The 23,061-nt window shown below is 38.7% G+C and overlaps 1 protein-coding gene across 6 annotated transcripts in view; it reads right to left on the bottom strand.

The window, feature by feature from the left end:
* DOCK4 (dedicator of cytokinesis 4) overlaps positions 1–23,061 on the bottom strand; it is a 417,063-nt gene that overhangs the window by 223,528 nt on the left and 170,474 nt on the right. For all 6 annotated transcript variants that reach the window (XM_081800230.1, XM_081800232.1, XM_081800233.1 and 3 more), the window contains exons 2-5: positions 12,762–12,845; positions 10,469–10,509; positions 8,409–8,464; positions 4,358–4,454 (exon numbers count right to left, since the gene is read on the bottom strand). In XM_081800230.1, coding sequence (XP_081656356.1) covers positions 4,358–4,454; positions 8,409–8,464; positions 10,469–10,509; positions 12,762–12,845 — 278 coding nt within the window. The remainder of the gene's footprint in view (positions 1–4,357; positions 4,455–8,408; positions 8,465–10,468; positions 10,510–12,761; positions 12,846–23,061) is intronic.

Genomic DNA, 23,061 nt, shown 5'->3' with positions numbered 1-23,061 from the left:
TTGCTATTATCTGGTCACTATTCAGACTTCTATGAACAAACACTGTTTTCTTTCTTACTTGTTAAATATGTGTGTAGATTCAATACTCTCCTGTGAAATTCATCAAGCAAGGCGACTTAATGTAAGGAAGATGTGTTAAACTCCCAGCTTCAAATCCTGCTTTTGCTACTGACTCGTTTTACAGGCTTGGCAAGTGAGTTCTGTCATCTGTGAAACAGACAGTACCTTCCGAAAGGTTGTTTTGTGGATTGGAGATAATGTTTGTGAAGAGAGCAGGACAGCGCAGTGATGAAGAACACAGACTTGGGAGCCTGACCAAGCGATCTGCATTCCAAGTTTGCCATTTACTGGCTAAAAAACCTTCAGCAATTTATTAACCTCTTGGTGCGTATTTTCTTATCTGTAGCATGGATATTATAATAACTACCTGATAGGGTCACTGTCAAGATTGATGAGTTAATATACCAAAACTGTGAGAGTAATGCCTGACCTAGAATAAATATCACCTAAGTGTTGGCTGTTACTAATACTGTTACTGCTATGCGCTTGGCCCAGAACAAGCCTTCTACTAATGTTGTGTCTTTACCAAAAGCTAGCCTGTATCTCTTACCCAGAGACACTGAGGGCAAAACCATTTCTAAGTATCCCTTCATCTTTCTTAACCAGAAGCTATGCTTTTACTTTCTACTAAAATATTAGTAGAGGACATGAACAGTGATATGCAAGGATTGAGATTATCATACATCTGGAGCCCTCTGCTGTGATAAACTGCCAGAAATAGCAAAAGTTCTGTGTGATGGGGAAAGATGCTCGGTCAGAACACTTTTTTTTTTTTTTTTTAAATTTTAAAAAGTCATGATATGTCTTCTACTTTATCAAGACTTGGTGACTTGGGAGTGTTTTAATGTTCTGTGTAGATGAGACAAACGTGCTGGCTGAACAGCAAAGCATTCTCCCTGGTCCTCTGAGATATAAATAATTGTGCTCGTGACATTTAAAGCACCTATTGAGCTTGTTCTTCTATCACCTCTCACTCTTTACTCATGTTATATGCTCCCATACAAGTCACTACAGACACACTGTAATGCAATACTCTGGTAATTCACTGCTCAGTGTCTGTGTTCTCCACTGGGTGTAAGCCCCTGACCACAGATGCTGTGTCTCCCTTGGGTAGCCCCAGCACCTGGAGAAGGAGTGGATACCCTGATTTATAGGAGGTCATTTTGTGGATCTTGAGAGGTAGATTCTATTTAAGTCATAGGAAACAATAAGGAAAGATCAAGAAAAACTTGAGGTCAGTGGTCAGTGGAAAGGTCCACAAGAGTTAAAGAAATTACATAAGGAAGATATAAAGTAAGTCAAATCTTATGCAGCAAAATGGAAAGCCAGCTCTGTTTAACTGACTATCCTAGTGTGAAAGTCATCTGCCCTGCTCTTGGGCAGTTGTGTTTTTCTCATGATGTCACCTCTAGTACTTAAGTTGAAGAGAATGCTAAGATGAGAAGGAAGCTGGATCCTTCATAAAAATGAAAATCAGCTGGTCAGCTTTCCTTTTAGGGAAGGGGACGCAGGAATCCTGACATACGGTAGCCCTAACCAGCAAACCTGCCCTCCTGATGGGAAAGTAATACATATCGGGTCTGGGCTGAGAGCTGGTCATAAAATGATGAGTCTTGAAAAAGCGGACTGTAAACACTGGACAGTTATGAAGACTATTTAGAAATATGAAAAATGCTTTTGGTTTAACATTAAATGAAAAGGGTAGGGGTTCGATATTCAACCCTTGGAATAAAACAGTATCTGAAAGTTCCTGCAATATATGGGAAACATCGCAAAAAACTAATTGTATTAGTGTTTTGGAGGATGGGTAAGTTTTCATTTGCCTCAAAACGAAAACAGCATAGGTTTTGAAGCAGCAGATCTACCTTTAGACTCAGGCTTTACCATTTAGCGTGAGACCCTGAATAGGTTATCTCTGCTAAAGATTTGAGAATAAAAACAATTTGGCAGAGCCCCAGGGAAGAAAGTTATAAAATAGCCAGCCAAAGGCCTGCACAGAAGTACTTAGTAAAAGATGGCTGCTGTATTTCTCCTATGCTTTTTGTGGTTATATTACTGGTATTTTATTAAGTGATACTTTAAAGAACATTATTTAGGCTCTTACCAATGATATGAAAAAAAGCAACTAGCATTTCTCAAGTATTTACCATGAGTTTCTAAGCTAAATGTTCTACTTATACTAAGTATATCTCATAAACTGCTTACAATTTACAAGATACTACTATCCTTATCAAACATCTGCCAGTGGAGAAGCCAGGCACCTTAAAACCACTGGAAAAGAACAAGGATGAACGTGAATCAAAACACCGGGCTCGAAACACCTGTATGAGGAAAAGAGAACCCAGAAGGCCCAATACAGCCAAGGCAGCCTCATTCTCAAGGTCGAAAATCTGTTATCTCCAGGTTCAACTTCATATTTGTCCCTAACATAACTGACTACCATGTCAGTATCCAGGGGAACTTTTAAATAATTCTCTCTCTGTGTCCATTATTCAGGACATCAGGAGGTGGAAAAGTTACTCCTAGAGCTTACAACACATAGATTTTCAAGCCAATCAAGTATGTCCCCAGAAGAGATGTTCACAACCTGAAAAGCAGGTAAAAATAGCTAGGTAAGGCAGAATCAAGAGGAAATTCAACTTTGTTCCCCACAAGCTGCCACATAAAAGGCAAAGTGCTGGTGCTCTAGCTCAACTAATGGATGACACTTACACTGCCATTATTTTCATAACTCTTCTGTTGGGTATTTAAGATGCAATGATGTGAACATTTCCAATAGTTTCATTTCCACGTTAATATTATGCACAATGTTATTTTAAGTGAAATAAGACTCGGATTTTATATTCTTCCTAATTTTTTTTCAAAAATCTGAAAAGGAGATCTGCATTTGCTTTGTAGCCTCTCAGCACAGACCCCTTGAGTTCAGTTATCTTGACTTTGCATTTATCTCATTCCAGCAAAGCTCAGCCTGGCATTTCATCTAAGACTGTCTTGTGGATTTTAGTAGTGAGTCCTAAAGCCACCAGCTCCAGGAGGGCATGGTCAGAGAAATCCAACATCAAAAGGGTTTTATTTTTAAGATTTTCCTTGCCTCAATGAAATATCCTATTGCATTTCATATGTAACAGACAACGAAAACTGTCATTCTGTGCCAATGTCCTTCACTAATTTGGATTTTCTCTTTGACAAGCTGTTTCAAATCGTTTTGTCAGGCTAAGTACACCTTTGTATCTTGAACGCATCCTTTCAAATGATTAAGCTGTTCTATAAATGTCTTCGAAAATAAAAGGAAAAATAGCATTCATCTTCCTCCAAACTTCACCACCCCCAAATTTGTGCATATTCAGAAATCCAAAGCGAGGCCACTAGATTCACACCAGAATCCCAGCCCAGCCATTTTCCAACTGCGTGGGCGACAGCAAGTCCCTCACTCTGCCCCGTGTTCCTCATTCGTAAGCTGGGGATGTTCATGGTCATCATTTCCTTGAGTGGTTGTATGGAGTCGATGAAACACTGCATATGGAGTACTTCCCCAGGGTTTGCGACATAGTAAGCTCTCAATAAGTATAATTTGTTATAATAGGTAAATAAGTACATAAAAACATATTCCCCAAACATTAACTGACCCCCTCCCCCCCTTTTTTTTTTAAGAAACATTCCTTTCTCTTGTATATTTAAAATATTCTTGTTCATTTGGCCTAAGGAGTCTATCATTTTCAGTATATTTGAATCATTTACAGAAAATTAGAATAAAATACCACCAATACTCCAATTGCACTGAAAATAAATTTCTTTCTCCCTGAAAATTAAAAATACTCAGAAAGGGGCGCCTGGGTGGCTCAGATGGTTAAGTGTCTGCCTTCGGCTCAGGTCATGATCCCAGGGTCCTGGGATCGAGTCCTGCATCAGGCTCCCTGCTCCTTGGGAGCCTGCTTCTCCCTCTGCTTCTCTCTCTCTCTCTGTCTCTCATGAATAAATAAATAAAATCTTTAAAAAAAAAAAATACTCAGAAAGCCTGACACTAACTAGTTCCATGTAAATCATTCTAACTGATGAGATGCCAGAAAAATCATCTTTTACATTCCTGCAGCTCAAAAAAGAACTTACAAACCCCATGCTTAGTGGACATACAGATTACAACGAGACTATGTCTTATCAGGCTCTGTATCTCTGAATTCTGGAGGACCGCTAGTGCCTTAAAGCAGGTGCTCAATTATTAGTCGATGCTGACTCCTGTTCAAGTATTTCTTAAAACAATTCTCTATCCAAAAAATTATGCCATTAAAAAGTTACTTACCACATAGAGCTGTTTCCACATGGTTCCCCAGTCTCTTAATGTTGATGTCATTTCTGTTATAACAGAGTCTTCAGTGGGAATAACCATTTCAAATTGTCTGTGAAATTAAAAGAGAAAAACAAAGTCCACATGCAATTATCACAGGTAACATTTTTCTCTGAAAGACAAAACTGGGAAAGGAAACTGCCTGTTATTTTGGGTTCTGCAGACAGTAACGAGGATCTGATTAAAGACCCGTGTGAGGAATGCTATGTGGGCTACAGCAGTACAATACCAAGAGGACCAGCCACTTCATCCACATCAAGTTTGAGGAGTGTGATGAGAAGCAGTAATATCAGAAGACTTCTGCTCCAGCCACAATGTGACCACTAAAGAACAACTCATTTAACCTCCCAAGCCCAAAAGCCTTTATGCAACATGAGGTCACCGAGCCTGCCTAAACTATGAGATAGCTTTTGCTTTTCAAGCACTACGACCATAGGACTCAAAGGGAGTAACAGACTTGTTCCATGATCAGGATATTATGGCTGCAAACATCCAAACTAACTTCGTGTTAGAAGTATCTAGACACCAAGGTACAGATTAAACACTCACTTGATCTTATTAACACTTCATTTTTATTATTTATAAATGGGAACAAGAAAAACAATTAGTCTATTAGTAATGTTAGCATGCATCATTGAACTTAAAAGCTTTTGTGATCACAGATGTTCGAATATCCATTGTGCAATATTCCTCTCTCCGATTAGGCTCATATATCCTTCCTGTTTCTTCTCTAAAAATGAAACATTATACTTGGAGAACATTCATACCAACACCTCCTAGGGTATGTAAGTGGTCCTGATATTGAGGAGATACATGAAGCTATGGACAAAAAGAAAACCCAGATTTCCTTTATCCTCCATGTCTATCTTTGATGTACAACAACCTTTTTCCTCATCTCGAATTTCTTTTTTCAAATTCTTTTCAGTTAGTGTGCAGGTTAAAAATGCTTAAGTGGCTATTATTACTACAACTTCTCAAAAGAATCCTACCAGCTATTTAATGGGAAATATTTTCTTAACATTTGAGTATGTATTTTTCAAGGACAATATCTAATATGTACAAGGTAATAGCATTTTAGACACTGAACCAGGTTGTCTAGATGATCAAGGGAAAATTACTTCTTAGCATGAGGCTAATAACTGCTCTGTAGTTCTTCTGTGATGCTATATCCAAAGGGTGTATAATTGTCTTTTGTAAAGTCTTCTTGACAGCAAGTAAGAGAACTAAAATCTTCACCAAGAGAGCATGATTTCCTCATTTCATAGTGCTGCTAAAATACTTGCTCTGTGAATATCTCCCTTCTTTCTAGAGCTTAAACACAGCTGAAAATGTAAAAGTAGGATTTAAAACTAGAAATAAGAGTAAACAGTAGTATATGAACTGCGACACACACAGAACCTTTTATTAAGCCTACGTGTGACATTTTCAAATGGTAGTGCCTTTATTTTGCTTTTGAAGCAGCTGTTGGAATTTAAATGATGAATATTTGGAGACAGAGATTATAAAATGATCAGATGTAAGGTCAAGAAGGGAACAATGAATTTCCAGGACAACTCAACAACCTACTTAACATTTAAAAAGTGGCATGACCTCAAGCAGCAATTAAACACTATAGAAGTGGCCTCGTTGTTCATAAACCATAATTCAATTTAAGGACCCCCATTAGCGCGACAATGCTCTGAAGACCAAGGAACGAACAAAAAGGCAATCCAATGTGTGAGAAGTTGATTTGAGGTTTGTTCAGCCAAAATGTAAATTTTCAAGAAGCTTTATAAAATCGCCGATTTTGGCGAGGCAGTTGTTTCCTCTTAATTATATCAAAAGCAAAGTCAACGTTCAAACAGTTGTAAGTAGTGGCCCCTGAAATTACATTTTGTTCAGTTATTCTTAGATATACTTTATTAGAGTATAAGTATATAAGATATACTTATTCTGAGCTATACTTCATCCTGGTGGGCCATCAGGCTGCTGATCTTAAAATAAGAGAGGTTAACATCAAAATCCCAAAGAAGTTTCTCTTTGGGAAAGCAATCATCTGGTAATATGTGTTCTCAAATGTTCTCAGGGTCAAGTTTTTCTTCCAGTTAATGGTCCTAGAATCTAGAGTCTCAATCAATTCCAATAAATTTTTTTTCTTTTTAAGAAAATAAATTTGGGTTCTACCCTCAACGTTCTCCTGTTACTTAATGTTCATGATGCCCTGTGTCACATGGGGAACCACCAACCAAGTCTTAAACTTACACAACCTAATTTTGAGACATCTTTAGCCTTATTTAAACTTCCTCGGGCTCAAGGAAGGGGACCAGATATGCACCAGTTACTGCCTAGGACAAAAATAAATAAATAAAAGAAGGTACTTATTTTGATAATGACCCACCCCAATCTGCTGTGAGAGGGAGGACTTCCACTGGGTGGAATGACGCTTGACCTCATCTTTGCTAGCATCCTCTATTTCCCTTGCTCGGGGTGTACGGTGGGGGCTGAGTGGCCCTTTGCTCTGCAGAGTTAATGGGGTAGGGCCGGGCTTGGGACAACGGCAGCAAAGAGAAGTGGTTGCACGGGTCTACCCAGGTGGACACTGTAAGGGTTAGGGTAGAGGCCCTGGGGTTTCCACACTGTCCAGCCCAGATCACTAGAGCAGAAAGGTCAGAACAAAGAGTGAGCCTAAGTATTTTCTAGAGTTTCCTCTGGTTTACTTGAGGGGAGTTGGACAGTGTCAGAGTAAGCCTGGTAGGAGAAACACCAAAAGGACTGATAACTCTACTTAATTCATTTCTGGTGGGGTGCAGCTGCACAACCTTCCCAAAGGACACACATTTACTAATAACAGTAGCAGCAGTGGTAATTATTCATATCAGTATGTTTTTAATCTACTATTTTAAATAATTAGTACTGTACTGCTAGTGATAGTAATATTGCTTAAAGTAGCACGTGTGTGTGTGTGTGTACACAGTATAAGGATCTCCTACAGTTTTATCTATATAGGTAGCTCTCAGGGTATTTATTCCATAGACTCTCACCCACCTGTAGAAGTTATTTCAACGAACTAAAATTAATACTTTGCCTTTATAGACAAGGGATATAAAAATCATCCATTTAAATAGCATCCTTGGGACTTTTTTGGTAAAACTCAAGTTTGATGATCTCATTTACTACGATTTAAAATGTGCTTTAGTCATTCAAATAAACTGCTATTTTTTTTCTGTTTGAAGTAAAATGTAATTTTTATGGCTGAATCTGCATTGTTTCTTCGGTCATAAAATGACAATCGTTCAATGGTCCAGCGCGTATTCCTTGTGACACTGGCGGCTAATGTTTGGGTCCAAATCCGTGACCCACTGATAATGAATGATCTGCTCATGATAACCACTTAAATAAGCAAGTTCTACTGTTTCATACTATGATATTTTATTTGAATGATCTGTTATCCTGACAGCTACTTCAAGTCCTTTTGGAAATAGACTGGAAAAACTTCTAAAATGTATGAGAAATCTTAGGTGATCAATGAGCTCAATCAAAGAACAGAAAAGCCATTCCCTAAAATAGAAGAGTGGCTTTGTGAAGTGGTCACACAAGGATACGGTACGATCCCCAATTAGGAAAAAACAGTCCGATTTGGCTGCTTATAATCAGTGGTAAATCTCGGAAATTCCTGGGGTTTGAGACATGACTCAGCACTCCATGGCTTGGCTGCCATGCTTCTCTATATAGCAGGAAACCAAAAAGAACCAACTCCCTCCTGCTTAAGATTAGTCTGATTCCATGATCTGGGGACCATGAGAGACCTCTGATGCCCTAGGTTCTCCTCTAGTCCAGCACATGCAGACGTAGGGTATTACATTTTCTCCACCAACTGTCTTAGTGAAATCCACCTTTATCAAACCACACAGACAATGGCAGGATCTCCTGTAGTTCATCTGTCAAGACGATTACTAAGCCTTTCAAATTCTCAAAAAAGCAATGGTTCTGTGAAAATCCTCTCACATTAATAAAACTCATTTCTTACCCTTTGTTCTTCACACAGGCATTTTTCAAGTGAATGTAGCTGGAAGGAAAGATACCCTGCGGGAGAAAACAGGAGGTTTTGGTGCCAGATGACTGGTAAGGCAAGGGTGCTTTCACAAGTCATACACGTAACATACAGTCATACAACCATGACAGTTCCAGGAACAGGGAAAAACAACATCTCTACCGCACTGGATCCATTCCTTTTATTTCCTACCATTCACTAGTTTACAAATTCAGGGATTCTCGAAAATAAATATAATCAAAAAAACTAAATCTCACCCAAAAGCATATTCTTTATAAAACAGAAAAATTTTAAATTTTCAGGAATTCTGCATAGAATAGAAAGCATGTTACACTGAAGAATAATTTTTTAAAATATTGCATAGTTTTTTAATATTGCATTAATTTTTGTTTGTTTTGGTAGTTGTTCCTTTCCTTCTCCCTAAAACACTCGTGTCTTTTTTAAAATATACACTAAAAAAAAAAAAAATACCACTATGAATTGGGAGACAATACATATATTATGTGTTATGGAAAATCTTTGATGAAAACACAGCAGCAATTAATCACCAGGCTGCATTCTGATGGAACAAAAATTAAACAAAAGACAGCATGCTAGCTTGAAGCTTTTTATTGTAGAGAAAAGATAGGGCAAGGAAATTGTTCCTTTGTTCTAAATGGGAAGTTGAAAGAAACAACATAAAAAAAAATTAGCATCAATTTTATTGTCCATTAAATGACAATATCCTCTGAATGATTTTTGATGTATCATCAAATGACAAATTCAATTAAATATTTAGGAAAGCAAATGTCATTTGGATACATTATTACCATTGTGGATCCAAGGATAACATAAAATTTAATAAGCAAATTCTGTACATACAACAGTAGTAAATAGACACACGTTTAAAAATATATTTTTTCTTCAAAATTTAACTCAATATGGTAGGATTAACAAACAGAGTAATTATAATTCATAAGAAAAAGTCAGAACTTGAGGTTAGAAGAGTGGCAGAAATAAGCCATAATATATTTTTTCAAAATTATTCCAAATGAATAATTAAGTACTGAAGCTACATTTGCATGTGCCTTGCAGATGCCCAAAAATAACTTTAAGCAAGGGCTAAAGTATTTTAAAAAATTAAATTTCTACATTCTTTTGTTCCTCAGGCTCTCTTTAGAATGACCAAAAATAAATGAAATACAGTTATTAAACATAGCTGGATGATCCAGAAAAAGGTATATTTAAGCAGAAAGGCAGGCAGAAGAATTTAGACTACTTACATTACATTCTGAGAATAAGCAATGATACAGTTTCTTATCTATAATCCTAATAAAGCCAGAATTAAACCAAGTAATGAACATGACATGCAAGAGAATATTACAGAATGTGGGAGGTATGGATGAAAGTTGGAGAGATTAGAATACAGTAGACAAACACAGATAATAAATAGTAAGGATGAGTGTCAAAGTCATAAAATATACAAATGAAAGGTAAAACAAAAATCATACTACTTCCTACTGTAATTCCTGAGGATGTATATGAAGATATAAAGGATAATGAGTCTTAATTTCTGTCTGGAATAGTAAGAACAGGGAGATCTTTATAATATGGCTTCCCCATGTTTCACCTGCCCAAACCCCAAAGGGAATCTTATTAAGCTGCTGAAATCCACGTGTTTCTCTACACCACTCTTTTACAAATGACACCACAGAAAACTCCAAGATTAAATACCTCTATTCAATTTTTCTTTTGGAATATCTATTTCCCCTGCTTGAATTTTAATTTCACTCTCTGCTAAACTAACACTTCAAAAAGATTTTGTTTATATATAATGAGCTTATTAAGGTCTTCTCAGTACAAACTGCAAGAGCTACGTAAGATTATCATTTGAGTAGCATGTCTTAACGATAATCCAAGTTCAAAGGAATTTCCAAAATTATGAAAATCTGTATTGCCATTTGGCATTTCAACTAAGAGTCCCAACTGTAATTTCAATTATAAAATAACTTTAAAAATATCCCATAATTATGATTATGAGTAATATTTTTTATTACCTTGACATTTGGGTTTTTTAAGGCAAATCCTCTGTACCAGCCTGTGGAGAAAAAAATCATGGTCATTATTTTGATAAACCACTGTAGTATTTTAAAGAAAAATGATTATAAATAAATCTGTCCTTTACTGATGGAATTTTACCCTATAAATATTCTGTGTATGAACAAGATGGAAGTTGGATTGGGCTAGACTATAGCTCAAGTGACTACTAGTTTGTGTTCTATTAATAAACTGTTTAAAAAATTGTAATGGAAATTTATATGAAAAATAGAAACACACATAATGGAAGTACAGGGCTTGGAATCAGAGTATTGGGCTTAAATTCTGGCTTTTCTACTTATCAGATTATTTTATTTTGGGCAAGTTAATTTATGTGAGCATAGTTTCTCCACATTTTATAAAAGGCTACATTATGTCTTAGGGAAATTCAAGAATCTGCACAAGATTTAATATGTTTCCAATTTCTCTTTGCCTGACTACAAGGCCCAGACCCTATCACCAAAGCATAGGTAGGGCTCAGCCAACAGTCACAGAGTAAATTTGCACATCCTTAAGCCCATCATCTAGGGTTAGGATCAGTCTGATAGCATAAGAAGAGGGAAATCAGGTATCATCCATCAAGAAAAGTGATGGGTACTCTTATCAGCAAAATGTCCTACCGCCTGAGCTCACCCTAACTTTCATTCTGTAGAATGCCTATGAATCAACCTCCAAGCAACTCTGAATCAAAATTTTACAGCACTATCCTGAAAGAAGACTGTATCTTTTTATAGTTTAAAGCAAGTATAAGGTATATATATGAAAATGTATAGCAAATAAATACCCCCTATAAATGTATTATTTTCAACTTACAGTTTCTTCAAGCATAGAACCATTTTGTTTATTGGTAAGAAATTACCATGTAACAAATATTTTGTTGAATTGGACTTTTTTGATTAATTGAATTTTTAAAAAGAAATATTTGAACATTGTATTTAAATATTAAATATTTATATAAAATATTATATTTATACAAAAATCTATATAAATATTAAATATATTTAATTTTTTTTGTTCCTTATAAGATATATTGTAAAATGCCATACCTACCAGCTTTAAAATCAGTCTGAAGAAAGCAAAATGAATTGAGCAGAAACTATCTCAGGATTAATAAGATCCCTTAAAGACATATCCAAGAAATATATCCATTCTTAAATAATTATTTTAACAGAAACCAAAACTTTTTGAGAACTGCAAAAGTCTCATAGAGAGGTCTCTGTCAAAGGTTTTTAGGTTACAGAACAGCTTCCATTAGTTATGGAGCCCATTTTCATGCACCAATTCAAAACAGATTTTATATTTATCTGTATACAAAGTAAAAATAGACAAAATGCATCTGACAATAATATGGAAGACCTCATTATATCTTTAAAGATATCATTTACAGTACACAGAATAAATGTCCATGTATCACCACCATTTAATGCGAGGTTCTAAGTAAATATAACAGTTCTGTTTGGAGGAACACAGTTTAATGAATCTTGACACGACAGAATGTTATCATATTATAAGTTCTTATTAAGAACAACATTTCAGGAGGAAAATGGGTGGTTTTGGGGCTTTAAAATGTGGTCACCTTGTCAACGAGGAAAAAAATAGTCATTTCAACTGGGATCTTTTTAAATACGAGAGCTTAAGGGTGTTTCGTGGAACAGGAATGGAAACGTTTGACAACATATTAAGTATTTGATTTAATGAGTTACATGCTGCATAAATTAATAAAGTTCTTACAATATATTCCACTAACATTTTACATGCATTGAATAACTTTAGTTCAAGTCTGGGGGTGGCAGGGAAGAAGACTGCCGACTAGAGCAGAGTTGGCCTTGGCAGGAGTCCTCCCCAAGGCATCTGGTTACCTAACCTTGGAGAAGCCATTTCTGCCCTGGACCTCTGTTTCTTCCTGTCCTGGGGGACCTACTAGACCCTTGAGATTCTGAGAAAGACCTTCTAGTTTGGCACGGAGTTATGAATTCCCACAAATACAGTAGCCTCAACTGCTTTCTATGGTGGCATCCAGTGAATATAAGGAAATAATATTAGGAAAAATATATCAGCTTAAAAACAGCAAATGATGCCTTTCCATAAGCCGAACACTGAATACGCAAGAAGCGAGCTTTGTCAAAAATGGTTCACTGTGAGCACTGGAAAAATCCCAGAAATTAATAGGACAGAAGGTGTAAACATCATGAACCATCCAGTGGTGAGGAGGTTGGTTACACAACCTCAAACAATCATCATCAGCCCACTTACCATCACACTTTTCCAGGATCTGAACTGTATCTCCAATTTCCAATGACAGGCCATACGGGACAGTTCCTCGAAAACTGGCAATAACTGTAAGACATGTTACAGAATATATGAAGATAATCGTATCAGTTACAGCCAGTTATACTGCTTACTATTATATGTTACTGACCAGGAAAAACGAATGTGAAGAAGAAGTACACTTTGAGAGCTAAAACCTGCTGTCATATTTAAATTTTACAGATTTTTGAAGAGAGCCAATCTTTAAGTTTATATACGTTGCCAACTTCTAGGTCAAATAAGTGTTATAAATATGAATTCTAAAGATATGGAATCTGCTAAAATAATACAAAATATCAAGAGTATTACTCAATAACCTATGTGACAAGGTTACTTCCTGATGAGCCTTTGTCACTTACTGCTATATTCACTCTTCATCCAGATTCCTTGCCCACAGTGGTTACTCAATAAATATGTGTTCACTAACAAATGATGAATACATATCCTACTTGCTGTTCAGCTTGGTATACTTTTCTATTATGTTGCTTGAAGGAGATTTCTTTTTCCTAGACTGTAAGCTCCTCAAGAGAAGAGACTGCATCTATTTACTTGCTAATATGTCCCCAGGGCTTAGCCAAGTATGTGGCATAAAAGCAGTCTTCTTGAGTAGTAATCAATAGTAACATTTTATTTAGTCATGACTAGACTCCTCCCCTAGGATTAAACACACAGCCACCACGACAATTCCCATATGCCTTAACTCTCAGAATAGGGTGTGTGTGTCCAGGGGTGGGGGTAGGGTGTCACCATTTAGCCTTACCTAGTGGTTATAGACTAACTGGTTTCTGAAACATTTCACAGGGCTGGGCAGGACTAGGATGTTAATACCAGGGAAAGTGTGTGTAGGTTAGTCATCTCTGGGTACCTCAAGGAGTTACAGAGAGAATGAAGCACAATGATTCTCCCCAGGAGAGTAATGCCTGAGTCAAAAAGGAGACAAGGATGGAGAAATAACAAAAATGCACCTCAATACATGAAAAAAGAAGAGACATCTCTGGCTCTATACAGTACACTGTAATCAACTTGCAATTCACATTCAAAGAAAAATGATAGTGAACGCTTTGAGCGATTTTTAAAAGACCAAAACTTTGGAAGTGAATTTTATAATCCTGTCTCAGATCGTGAGGTTTAGATACAACCCCAATCCCCAAAATAAATTATTGCTACTGTTGTGAATGTATTTTAAAAGCTTGAAGAAACACATGAATCTGTCAAAAATCAGGACATGCCAATAAATAATGGGCTTTTAGAGAGGTCTAAAGCCCTTTGATAATCTCAAAACAAAATTAATAGTAGAGATCAAAACACAGGACAGAAAACATAACCCACAGTACATGAGATGGATGAAAATAACTGTACAGTAACCAAGTTAGAACATTTTAGACAAGCACTAATTCATGATGTCATTCTCTAACTATAACCATAAATACCATATAACCTCATATTGATGTGCTAGAAGATGTTCGCTCAAAAAATAATCCAAGGTCTGTGTATCTTGACAGATTATCTCAAATAACTTTCAGAGACCTCTTCTTCTAAGAGATCACAACTGAACAGACACTAGACTGATTACAGAGCAAGCTTGCACCCAGAATTGCCTTTCTACATTCATGAAGTCACCTTGACTGCTCACAAGCCTAGTGGTTCCACACTGCTCCTCTTCGAGATCTAAGTGCATGGACTCCCCAACACAGCTCTCTATATAGCTCTGACCACTCATAAATGCCCTGGTAACTCCCAAGGCTGCATGTTCTCTCCTAGCCCTCATCACCTCCTTGAATACAGTAGTACCATTCATGGACTTCATTTCCTCTTCCTCCCTTCATTCTTCAGCCCACTCAATCCAGCCTTCATTGTGCTCTGAAATCACTCTCGTGAAGTCACCATCCCCCTCACTGTGACCACATGCATATCACTTTCAGGAGTCTATCTTCTCTTGAACCGTGTCTCTCATACTCCCCAGCCTTGTTCTGCAGACCTTCTTTTCTTAGCCCTGTTCTTAAATGTTGGTGTCATCCAGCATTCTATGCCCAAGATGCCGAAGGGTCAAGGCTGGGGAGCAGGACAATAGCATCAAACTTGGCATCATGAGACATGAGTTTGAGCCCAGGTCTTACCAGTTATTAGCTGTGTGACTTTAGTCAGGATACCTCTCAAAATCTGCATCACCTCGTCAGGCAAATGGGGGTAACAATAAAAGAACCGCAAAAAGGTACTAGAGGATTAAATAAGGTGCCTTTTGGAAATAACTCTCTACACTCTCTGGGACATTCTAGTCACTTAATAAATACCTCAGTTATTTAAAGTGTACTTTTTCCTTTCTATCCATATACATTCTTCCTCTTTGGAGAGAGTTCCAAGACTTCTAGAATCACCTGTTGACAAGTGGTTTGCCAAGTCTCTCTCCAGTTCTGATCTGTGCCCTGAGAATCTGACACAAACTTGCAACTTGTGTATCTCTGTTCAGATGTCTAAGCACCTAAAACTTAGCATAACTCCAGCTGAACCTGTTATCTCAACTCATGCTCTAACCAAATCAAGCTATTTTCTCTCTCCCAATCACGTATTCTGAAATGTTAGTCTAAAGTATTATTCTATTGACAGTCCTGCTTTATCCTGCTATTACTAAGTGGATTTCTCTGTATCCCTCCACAGGGCCACTGTGAGGCCTTCTAGGTGTCTCCCAGATCGTCCTTCCTCAACACAATGTCCATGATGCCCCTAGTTACCTTTGATTCTGTCACCTTTAGGCTTAAGGTTTTGTGGGGTTTTTTTGTTGTTTTTGTACGTGTTTTTCTGTTTCTGTATGTAGCATCAGGATAATTTTTATATTTCTTCCATTAGATTTCTATTTCTTTTGTACTAAAAGGTGATTAAATATATTGTGCAGTATTGGACAAGAGCTTGATCTAACTGTTTTCCTCTTATTTCATGCTGCCATTTGGCTCATACAATCCTTAGGTGTCTCCAAACCAGATCCTCCTCCACTGTTCCCAATTCTATCGAATGCTAGCACTGTCTATCAACTGGAAAGGCCAGGAACCCAGGGGTCATCAGATCCTCCTCCACTGTTCCCAATCTATCGAATGCTAGCACTGTCCATCTACTGGAAAGGCCAGGAACTCAGGGGTCATGCATTGGCCCCCTCATCCACATATCCAATCCCTCACCACATCACAATCTTAACTCAGAAGTATCCCCCGAAGGCACCTTTTCTCAATAATTCTGCTCCCACCACTCTCCAAGCCTTGCTTGGCCTTCTCCCATGGTCTCCTAACAGGTCCATGTTCAGATACTCAGTATCCTCCCCAATCCCTTTCTCACATGACAGTTAAAAAGGCCATTTCAAAATGCACATGTGATGATGTCATCCTCCTTCTAAATATCTCAGAGCTCTGAGAATGATATCGAAATCAGTACCACAGCCTAGAAGGTCCTGCCCTTCTTAACCCTGACTTTCTGTACTCCAGCTACAAAGACCTTCTGTCAATACTTTGGTTACCATACTCCATCATAAACTGGACTCTGCCCATGGCTGACTTCCTGCAAAGACTCTTCCTTTCACTCCTCACCAAGTGAGGCCATATTCCTCCTACAGATATGAGCTGAGTGGTCAGTCACTTCTAGGGCAGCCTTCCTTGATGCACATCCCCTCATCACAACTACATGCACTCGTAACAACATGGACTACCCAACCACACTCATTTGTGCACATTTTTGAATGATGTCTCCTTCAATAAACCATTAAGTTCCACAAATTTAAGGACTGTGTTGGTTTTAGCTCCTCATTGTATACCCAATTCAGTACAGAGCTTGGTACTCAATATGAGCTCAGTAAATCATCACTGAGGGAATGAATGAGGGGTGTGGTCATTATTGCTAAATACTCTGATCTTAAAGAGGCAGGTTCCTTATTAGTGCCAATACTATTTTTAGAGGGTACTCAAAATTTTAAGATCCAAACTGTATTACCTATGAAAACTCATGCTTTCATAGGAGTTGCTGAAACTGGAATGACAATTTGTCTGGGTTATAACTGTGTATCATCTCATTTCTTATCCTAGCAGTCTATATGGGTGAATGCTGATTTTACTCATCAGCTATATAATATTTGAAAACAAATAAAAGCATGCTAGTAAGTTCTCAATCTCACTGGGCTTCAGATGCCTCCTCTATAAAACGAGGTAGACAAGATAACCTCTGCTCAGTCATACCCCAAATAACAGCAAGCTCTCTCTTGCAGCCCTCAGTGCCTTTATACGTATTATTCCCTTTCGGGGAGTTGCCTACCCACCACTTATACACTGGGAACTACAAGTAGTCTTAGTTTGAGTTCTAGCTCCAAGGTTAACTCTTTTGATTTCCTGATACTATCCTTTTCCTTTCCTCATCCTTGCTTCAAGTGGAATCAATTATTCTTTCATCTGTGCTCCCAGGGTACTCTGACCACACCTTAAATAGGGTAAGGCACCATATAATATTATACCACTTTATTCATCTGTGTCTACTTGAGAATATGAACTATTTCTAATTCACCTTCAAGACCCAGTATATGAGTGTCTGAGTACAGGAATGGACAATGAACACACACATGGAATAAATAAAGCCACTTAAAAATGGCATCCAGGTTTTAGAGATTCACAGAATGTTAGGGACACCTCTTATAGCCGAGGACACCTAAAAGTTAGGTATTAAACTGCAGATCACATTAGAGAGTTGCACTTTTTCAAGATATGGTTCAGGCATGACTTTGAACTTTACCCTCTAAAATGGCAAGCCATTTTCAATCTTTGAGTTACACAAGTAACTCCACCTTGCAGGGTACTAAACTTGTCAGTGGATGGATGAATGCTATATTATTTATGCTTCGGGTTATGAAAGAGAAAGTTGAAAGGGAAAGGCAGTTCCAGGCAAAAGAGCAAAAGATTTGAAAAAAGGAATGGCTCATGTTTATTAGTGGGAGCGTGTGATGTATCACAAACTAAGCAAACTGGTTTAGCAAAGCCAAGATTCACAAGATAACATAGGCTTTCACAAAACCTCAATTTGCATTTCCATCAAATATACTTTATGCTATTTTTAGATTCCATTGTGGATACAACTTTCCAACTAAATCTCTTTAAGTTCCTTCTGGCATTTTTGCATGAAACAAGTCTTTTTAACAAATAGTTGAAAATCCATTTTGTCCCCAGTTATTCTAAAGAAGCTATGGCTTTATACAAAAGTCTTCAGTGTATACTTTCCAGGGGCATTTTTTCCCCCAGTAATGCTGGGGTCTCCTGAACATGACCACACACTGTCTTGATCCCTTGATTCCCTTTTGTTTTCTTATAAACAACTTTAGTAGCTACAGAAAAGATCACAGAGAATGAACTCTTCACAGAACTGAAAATGTAAAGGTCCAATACTATTGTTTCAGTCACAAGCCTTGAGAGTATAATTTTAAACAGCACATATAAACTCCTGTACGGTATTGTGTTCATCTCTGCCCACTTATTATTACATAAAGAAAATTATTTGGATTAAAAAACATGCATATAAACTGAAGTTATATTCAGGTCTTTTAAAAATACACACGTAAGATCAAAGTGTTAAATGTAAAGCATAATCATCTTGAAAATCATACCATAAATAGCTGCCTGTTATCACTCCTGTTATTCCTTTATATAATAATAATCAGTTTAGTACCTATTGACAATTTATTTGAAATTAAATGGCTGTGAGAAACATCCTCATATAGACTTGGAAGTATTTTCTATGAAGAAGATAAAAAGAAAGCAAAATCTTTCTGTGAAGTAGGGACTCATACTTTAGTTTCAGTGATACTGTTTGTTCATGCAAGCAACAAATTCACATTTTAAAACTTTTAAGCACTACAGAGAAATTCAATAACAGAGTTCTATGACTTTAAAAGCAAAAATAGAAAAAAATGATTTAAAAAACCACTCTAAGTCAACCACGTAGCTCTACATCACAGACAATAACAAGTTCATCATCATTGTCAAAGTAATATTTACGTGATTCTGCTCACCACAATTCAAGCCTGGCAAAGGCTGCCCCTTGCCCTTTATGGGCTGACAATCGAAGATGAATGGAACATAATGTAAAAAAAAATAATGAAAATGCTTTGTCCCTTGTGACACAAAGGAAGGAAAATCATCTCTCAAAGTCAGAGTTTGGGCTTCATCTTTCTAATAATAGGATCTCCGACTCATGAACAAGTTGTGGTCGGAAAGGTCACTTGTGAGCTGACTATTTACAACACAGAACATGGTGCTATTGTCCTCAAATCCTGAGACTAGTCCACAGAATCCTATTTAATACAAAAATGAAACTGCTGTTTTTCGCCACAAAAAATATGCTATGACTGCACCAGAAACCAAATAAACATGTTGATGTGAGCAGTTGTAAAATCTTGACGCGCAACAGTGACAGAAGACAATGATGAAGCAGGTGTTGACCATGTAGGCATGCTAAAGAAACGCTTCCTCAGAGCACATTTAAAAGTGGTTCTTGCCTGTGTCTACATTCATTTCACATTGTACGTTCAGCTCTGGCTTATCACGGATGTATCTACATTGTGGTTTATCAGTTTTGAGTGTCATTGGTGGTAGGGGGAGCACAGATGGAAAAGGGGAGTAAGTAGGATTTCTGAAGGACCTGGATAAGAGCTGGAGGAGACATAAAACGGGAAAGGAGATTAATGAGAAATTCTTTCCAGGGACTTTATTTCATGAAATGGTCAACTGTGGAAAGAGACAAGGGGTCACCTCTCCTGCACATGTACAAAATCCTCCTGCAGGCAAAGATACAATATGGTGGGGAAAACCAAGATACTAGTCTAATCAAAGACTCTTCTTTCTTTATAGCTGTCTAGAATAGGGCTTGAGGGCAGACAGAAGTCACTTGGAGATTTCTATTGGTACCATCACTAGGACAGGACAGAACTGTCTTTCCCCAGGTCCTCTCTCTTTCCCTTCCACAGGTTAGGAGCAAAGCTGTCATTCCTAACCTCAAGGGACTCCAGGCTGGCTATCCGTATGACAGCAGGACTGTGGAAGCAGATGGCCCAGAAAGACTGAAGGAAAAAATCAGATGAAATGTGGGAGGGGGGCACCTGGGTGGCTCAGTCGCTTAAGCATCTGCCTTCGGCTCAGGTCATGATCCCAGAGTCCTGGGATGGAGCCTGGAGTCAGGCTCCCTGCTTGGCGGGGAGTCAGCTTCTCCCTCTCTCTCTCTGCACCTTCCCCCCGACCCACCCCGCTCGTGCTCTCTTTCTCTCTCCTCTCTCTCAAATAAGTAAATAAAAGGAAAAGGGGAGGGGGGAGAAGGGAGAGGAAAGAGAGAGAAAAGAAAAGAGAAATGTGAGGGCGGAGATGGAATGGGAGCTCCTGAATATTGCTTTGATGCTGAAAATGAGCTAAGGAAATGAAAGAACTGCTGTGCTCCTTCTTCTCATCCTCAGACTTGCCATGAGCTTGGGATGTGGCTCCGTTCTGGAATAGCCTGTGCTCGCAGGCCTCGTACACCTTGCAGGCACACCTGAGAGGCGCAAGTGTAGACACGTTGACAAGCAGGATTCCATTCCTACACCACAGTTACTACAGTCAGGCTTGAGACATGTCCCATGACTCCTTCTGGCCTGAGTGACTAGGAATCAGAAGCACACTGAATAAAATATATTTGTTTCTGACATTTCACACGGATCACCTGAAAATGTATTGCTGTCCTTGACTGGTAAGAGGACAGTGCTCGGGCGCCTGGGTGGCTCAGTTGTTAAGCATCTGCCTTTGGCTCAGGTCAAGATCCCAGGGTCCTGGGATCGAGTCCCACATCGGGCTCCCTGCTTGGCTGGGAGCCTGCTTCTCCCTCTGCTTCTACTGCTTTCCTTGCTTGTGCTCTCTCATTCTGTCAAATAAATCAATAAAATCTTAAAAAAAAAAAGGAGGACAGTTCTCTCAGGGCCTGCAGACCTGCAGACCTGCATTCTGCTTGAACCACTGCCATTTGGACCCAAGGTAAACATCACGTCTGGGGGAGGTTGCTGCAACACCAAGACCCCTCTTCAGAAACACATGCCCTATTCTCCCAGCTGCGGAGAGCGTTAGGGCAGGCGGCCCTTGGCTGCCAGCCCCCTTCTGGAATGGTCTCCGCTGAAGACAGCTGCTTGGCCCAAGGTCATGCCCTCCTCCCAGGGTAGCCTGCATCTGGTGACGGACCACGTGGGAGTAAGAGGGCCACATCCTCCTGCTACCGCTCGGTACAACTCTGAAGGGTCACTCTAGCTCAAGGGACCAACGCTGTCACTGGGCCTGCCTCACAGGTCAACTTCTCCCTCTGCCCTGCCCTGCTTCTTTCCCCTCCCCTCCATGGGTGTGAACCCCAAGAGCACTCCCTGATAAACACCCCGCAAGCTAATCTCCAGCTCAGAGTCAGTTTTCTAGAGAGCCCAACCTGCTACCAGCTTTACAGCTTTACCCATTCAGAATTTCTTCCTTGCAAAAGTTATTTTCAAGGGAGAAGGAGAGTAACCTTATTGCATTACTACGTCGTGTTAAGGGTTTTGCTAAATTCTTTAGGTATTATTTCTAATCTCCTTGATGTAGGTGTTTCCATTCCCATTTTAGAGACAGAGAAAATGAAGAGGAGAGAGGCAAACAAAGAAACAAGCGAATGGTATCAGGAGGGAATTATTCCACCTTAAGATTCATTCAAAGACACTGTCGCTGTGGCAATAAATGAACTGGTTTTATTCTCCAGAGTTACAAACATATTCTTCACCTTCGTTTTAATGCTACAAATGCAAAGGCATTTGCCTAAGTGGCTACAAGAATAACTGAAGGTCAGGGACGCCTGGGTGGCTCAGTCGATTAAGCGTCTGCCTTCGGCTCGGGTCATGATCCCAGGGTCCTGGGATCGAGTCCCGCATCGGGCTCCCCGCTCCGCGGGGAGCCTGCTTCTCCCTCTGCCTCTCTCTCTATCTCTCATGAATAAATAAATAAAATCTTTAAAAAAAAAAAAAAAAAGAATAACTGAAGGTCAAACAATAAAACTCTGAACTAATTACTGCATCAGCCTATCAGTACTTTTAAAAACAACTTAAGATGATAGAAAAGGTTATGGTTTTGGCCAAGTGCCAGCCAAGAGGAGGGAAGAGACAGAGTTTAAACAATTATTTCAAAAGCATCCCAGCACTTAGGAAAAGGAGACAAAGTTAAAGAGAGAGCTGGAGGCCTGGGGCTTAGCTCCCCTGCTTATAAGCCACATGGTCTTGGGTCCTTCCATTTGCTATCCTGGGATGACATCACCTACCTGGTCTTGCTACGGAGATGTCACGAGGATCACACAAATGTATGAAAATGGGATTTGTAAGGAAATATGTAAGGAAATATGGGATATTATATTTTCATCATCATTGCTAACCAGAAACTTGGAGGCTGGACCTGAGTCTGTCCTAGGCAAAAATACATCTACAACAGTAAGTCAAAAACTTATTCTGTTATTACAGCTTCTTGGAAATCATTATTAACAAGTTAAACTTAGAAAGAATCAGGCTTAGCCACCTGAGGGGGATAAAAAAGCTGATAAAACAGGAAATCTTTAGCAAATGAGACCGATAAGGAAAGTAATGGAGCAAAGCAGGATTTTCCTAAATTGCAGAGATAGGACAGGAAGGAGATTCCGCTCCAAACATCGCTTTGCCTCAACAGTACTTGTCTGAGGGGTAACAGCATCAGGAGGGAAAAATTACAAGATGGGCTTCGTGTCACAAAGTGGAATGAAGTAACAAGAAACAATCAATGTTTTCTTTCCCCATGATCCAAATGAAGAATTTTCACTACGAAGCAAAATACCATTTTCCAAGGAAACATATTAAATCTACCATCAAATATTTGGTGTATATGTATATATATAAATACATGATATATATAGGATGTATATATACATATATATGCATATATATGTGTGTATATATACCACATATTACATATACATATATATAATGTGCTCTTTTCCCAGTGTGAGGTGGTTAGTATGAAAATTATGCTATTTAGGAGAATTTCTGAAACACAGGATTAAATTTCCTGACATTTAGGGGCGGTTGGGTGGCTCAGTCGTTAAGCGTCTGTCTTTGGCTCAGGTCATGGTCCCAGGGTCCTGGGATCGAGCCCCGCATCGGGCTCCCTGCTCGGCGGGAAGCCTGCTTCTCCCTCTCCCACTCCCCCTGCTTGTGTTCCCTCTCTCG

Source organism: Leptonychotes weddellii, chromosome 12 (assembly GCF_054177405.1).
Source record: "Leptonychotes weddellii isolate Sample4059 chromosome 12, ASM5417740v2, whole genome shotgun sequence".
In the NCBI taxonomy this organism is placed as follows: domain Eukaryota; kingdom Metazoa; phylum Chordata; class Mammalia; order Carnivora; family Phocidae; genus Leptonychotes; species Leptonychotes weddellii.
Note: the sequence above shows the minus strand (reverse complement) of the source record. Positions and strands in the feature narration are given on the sequence as shown.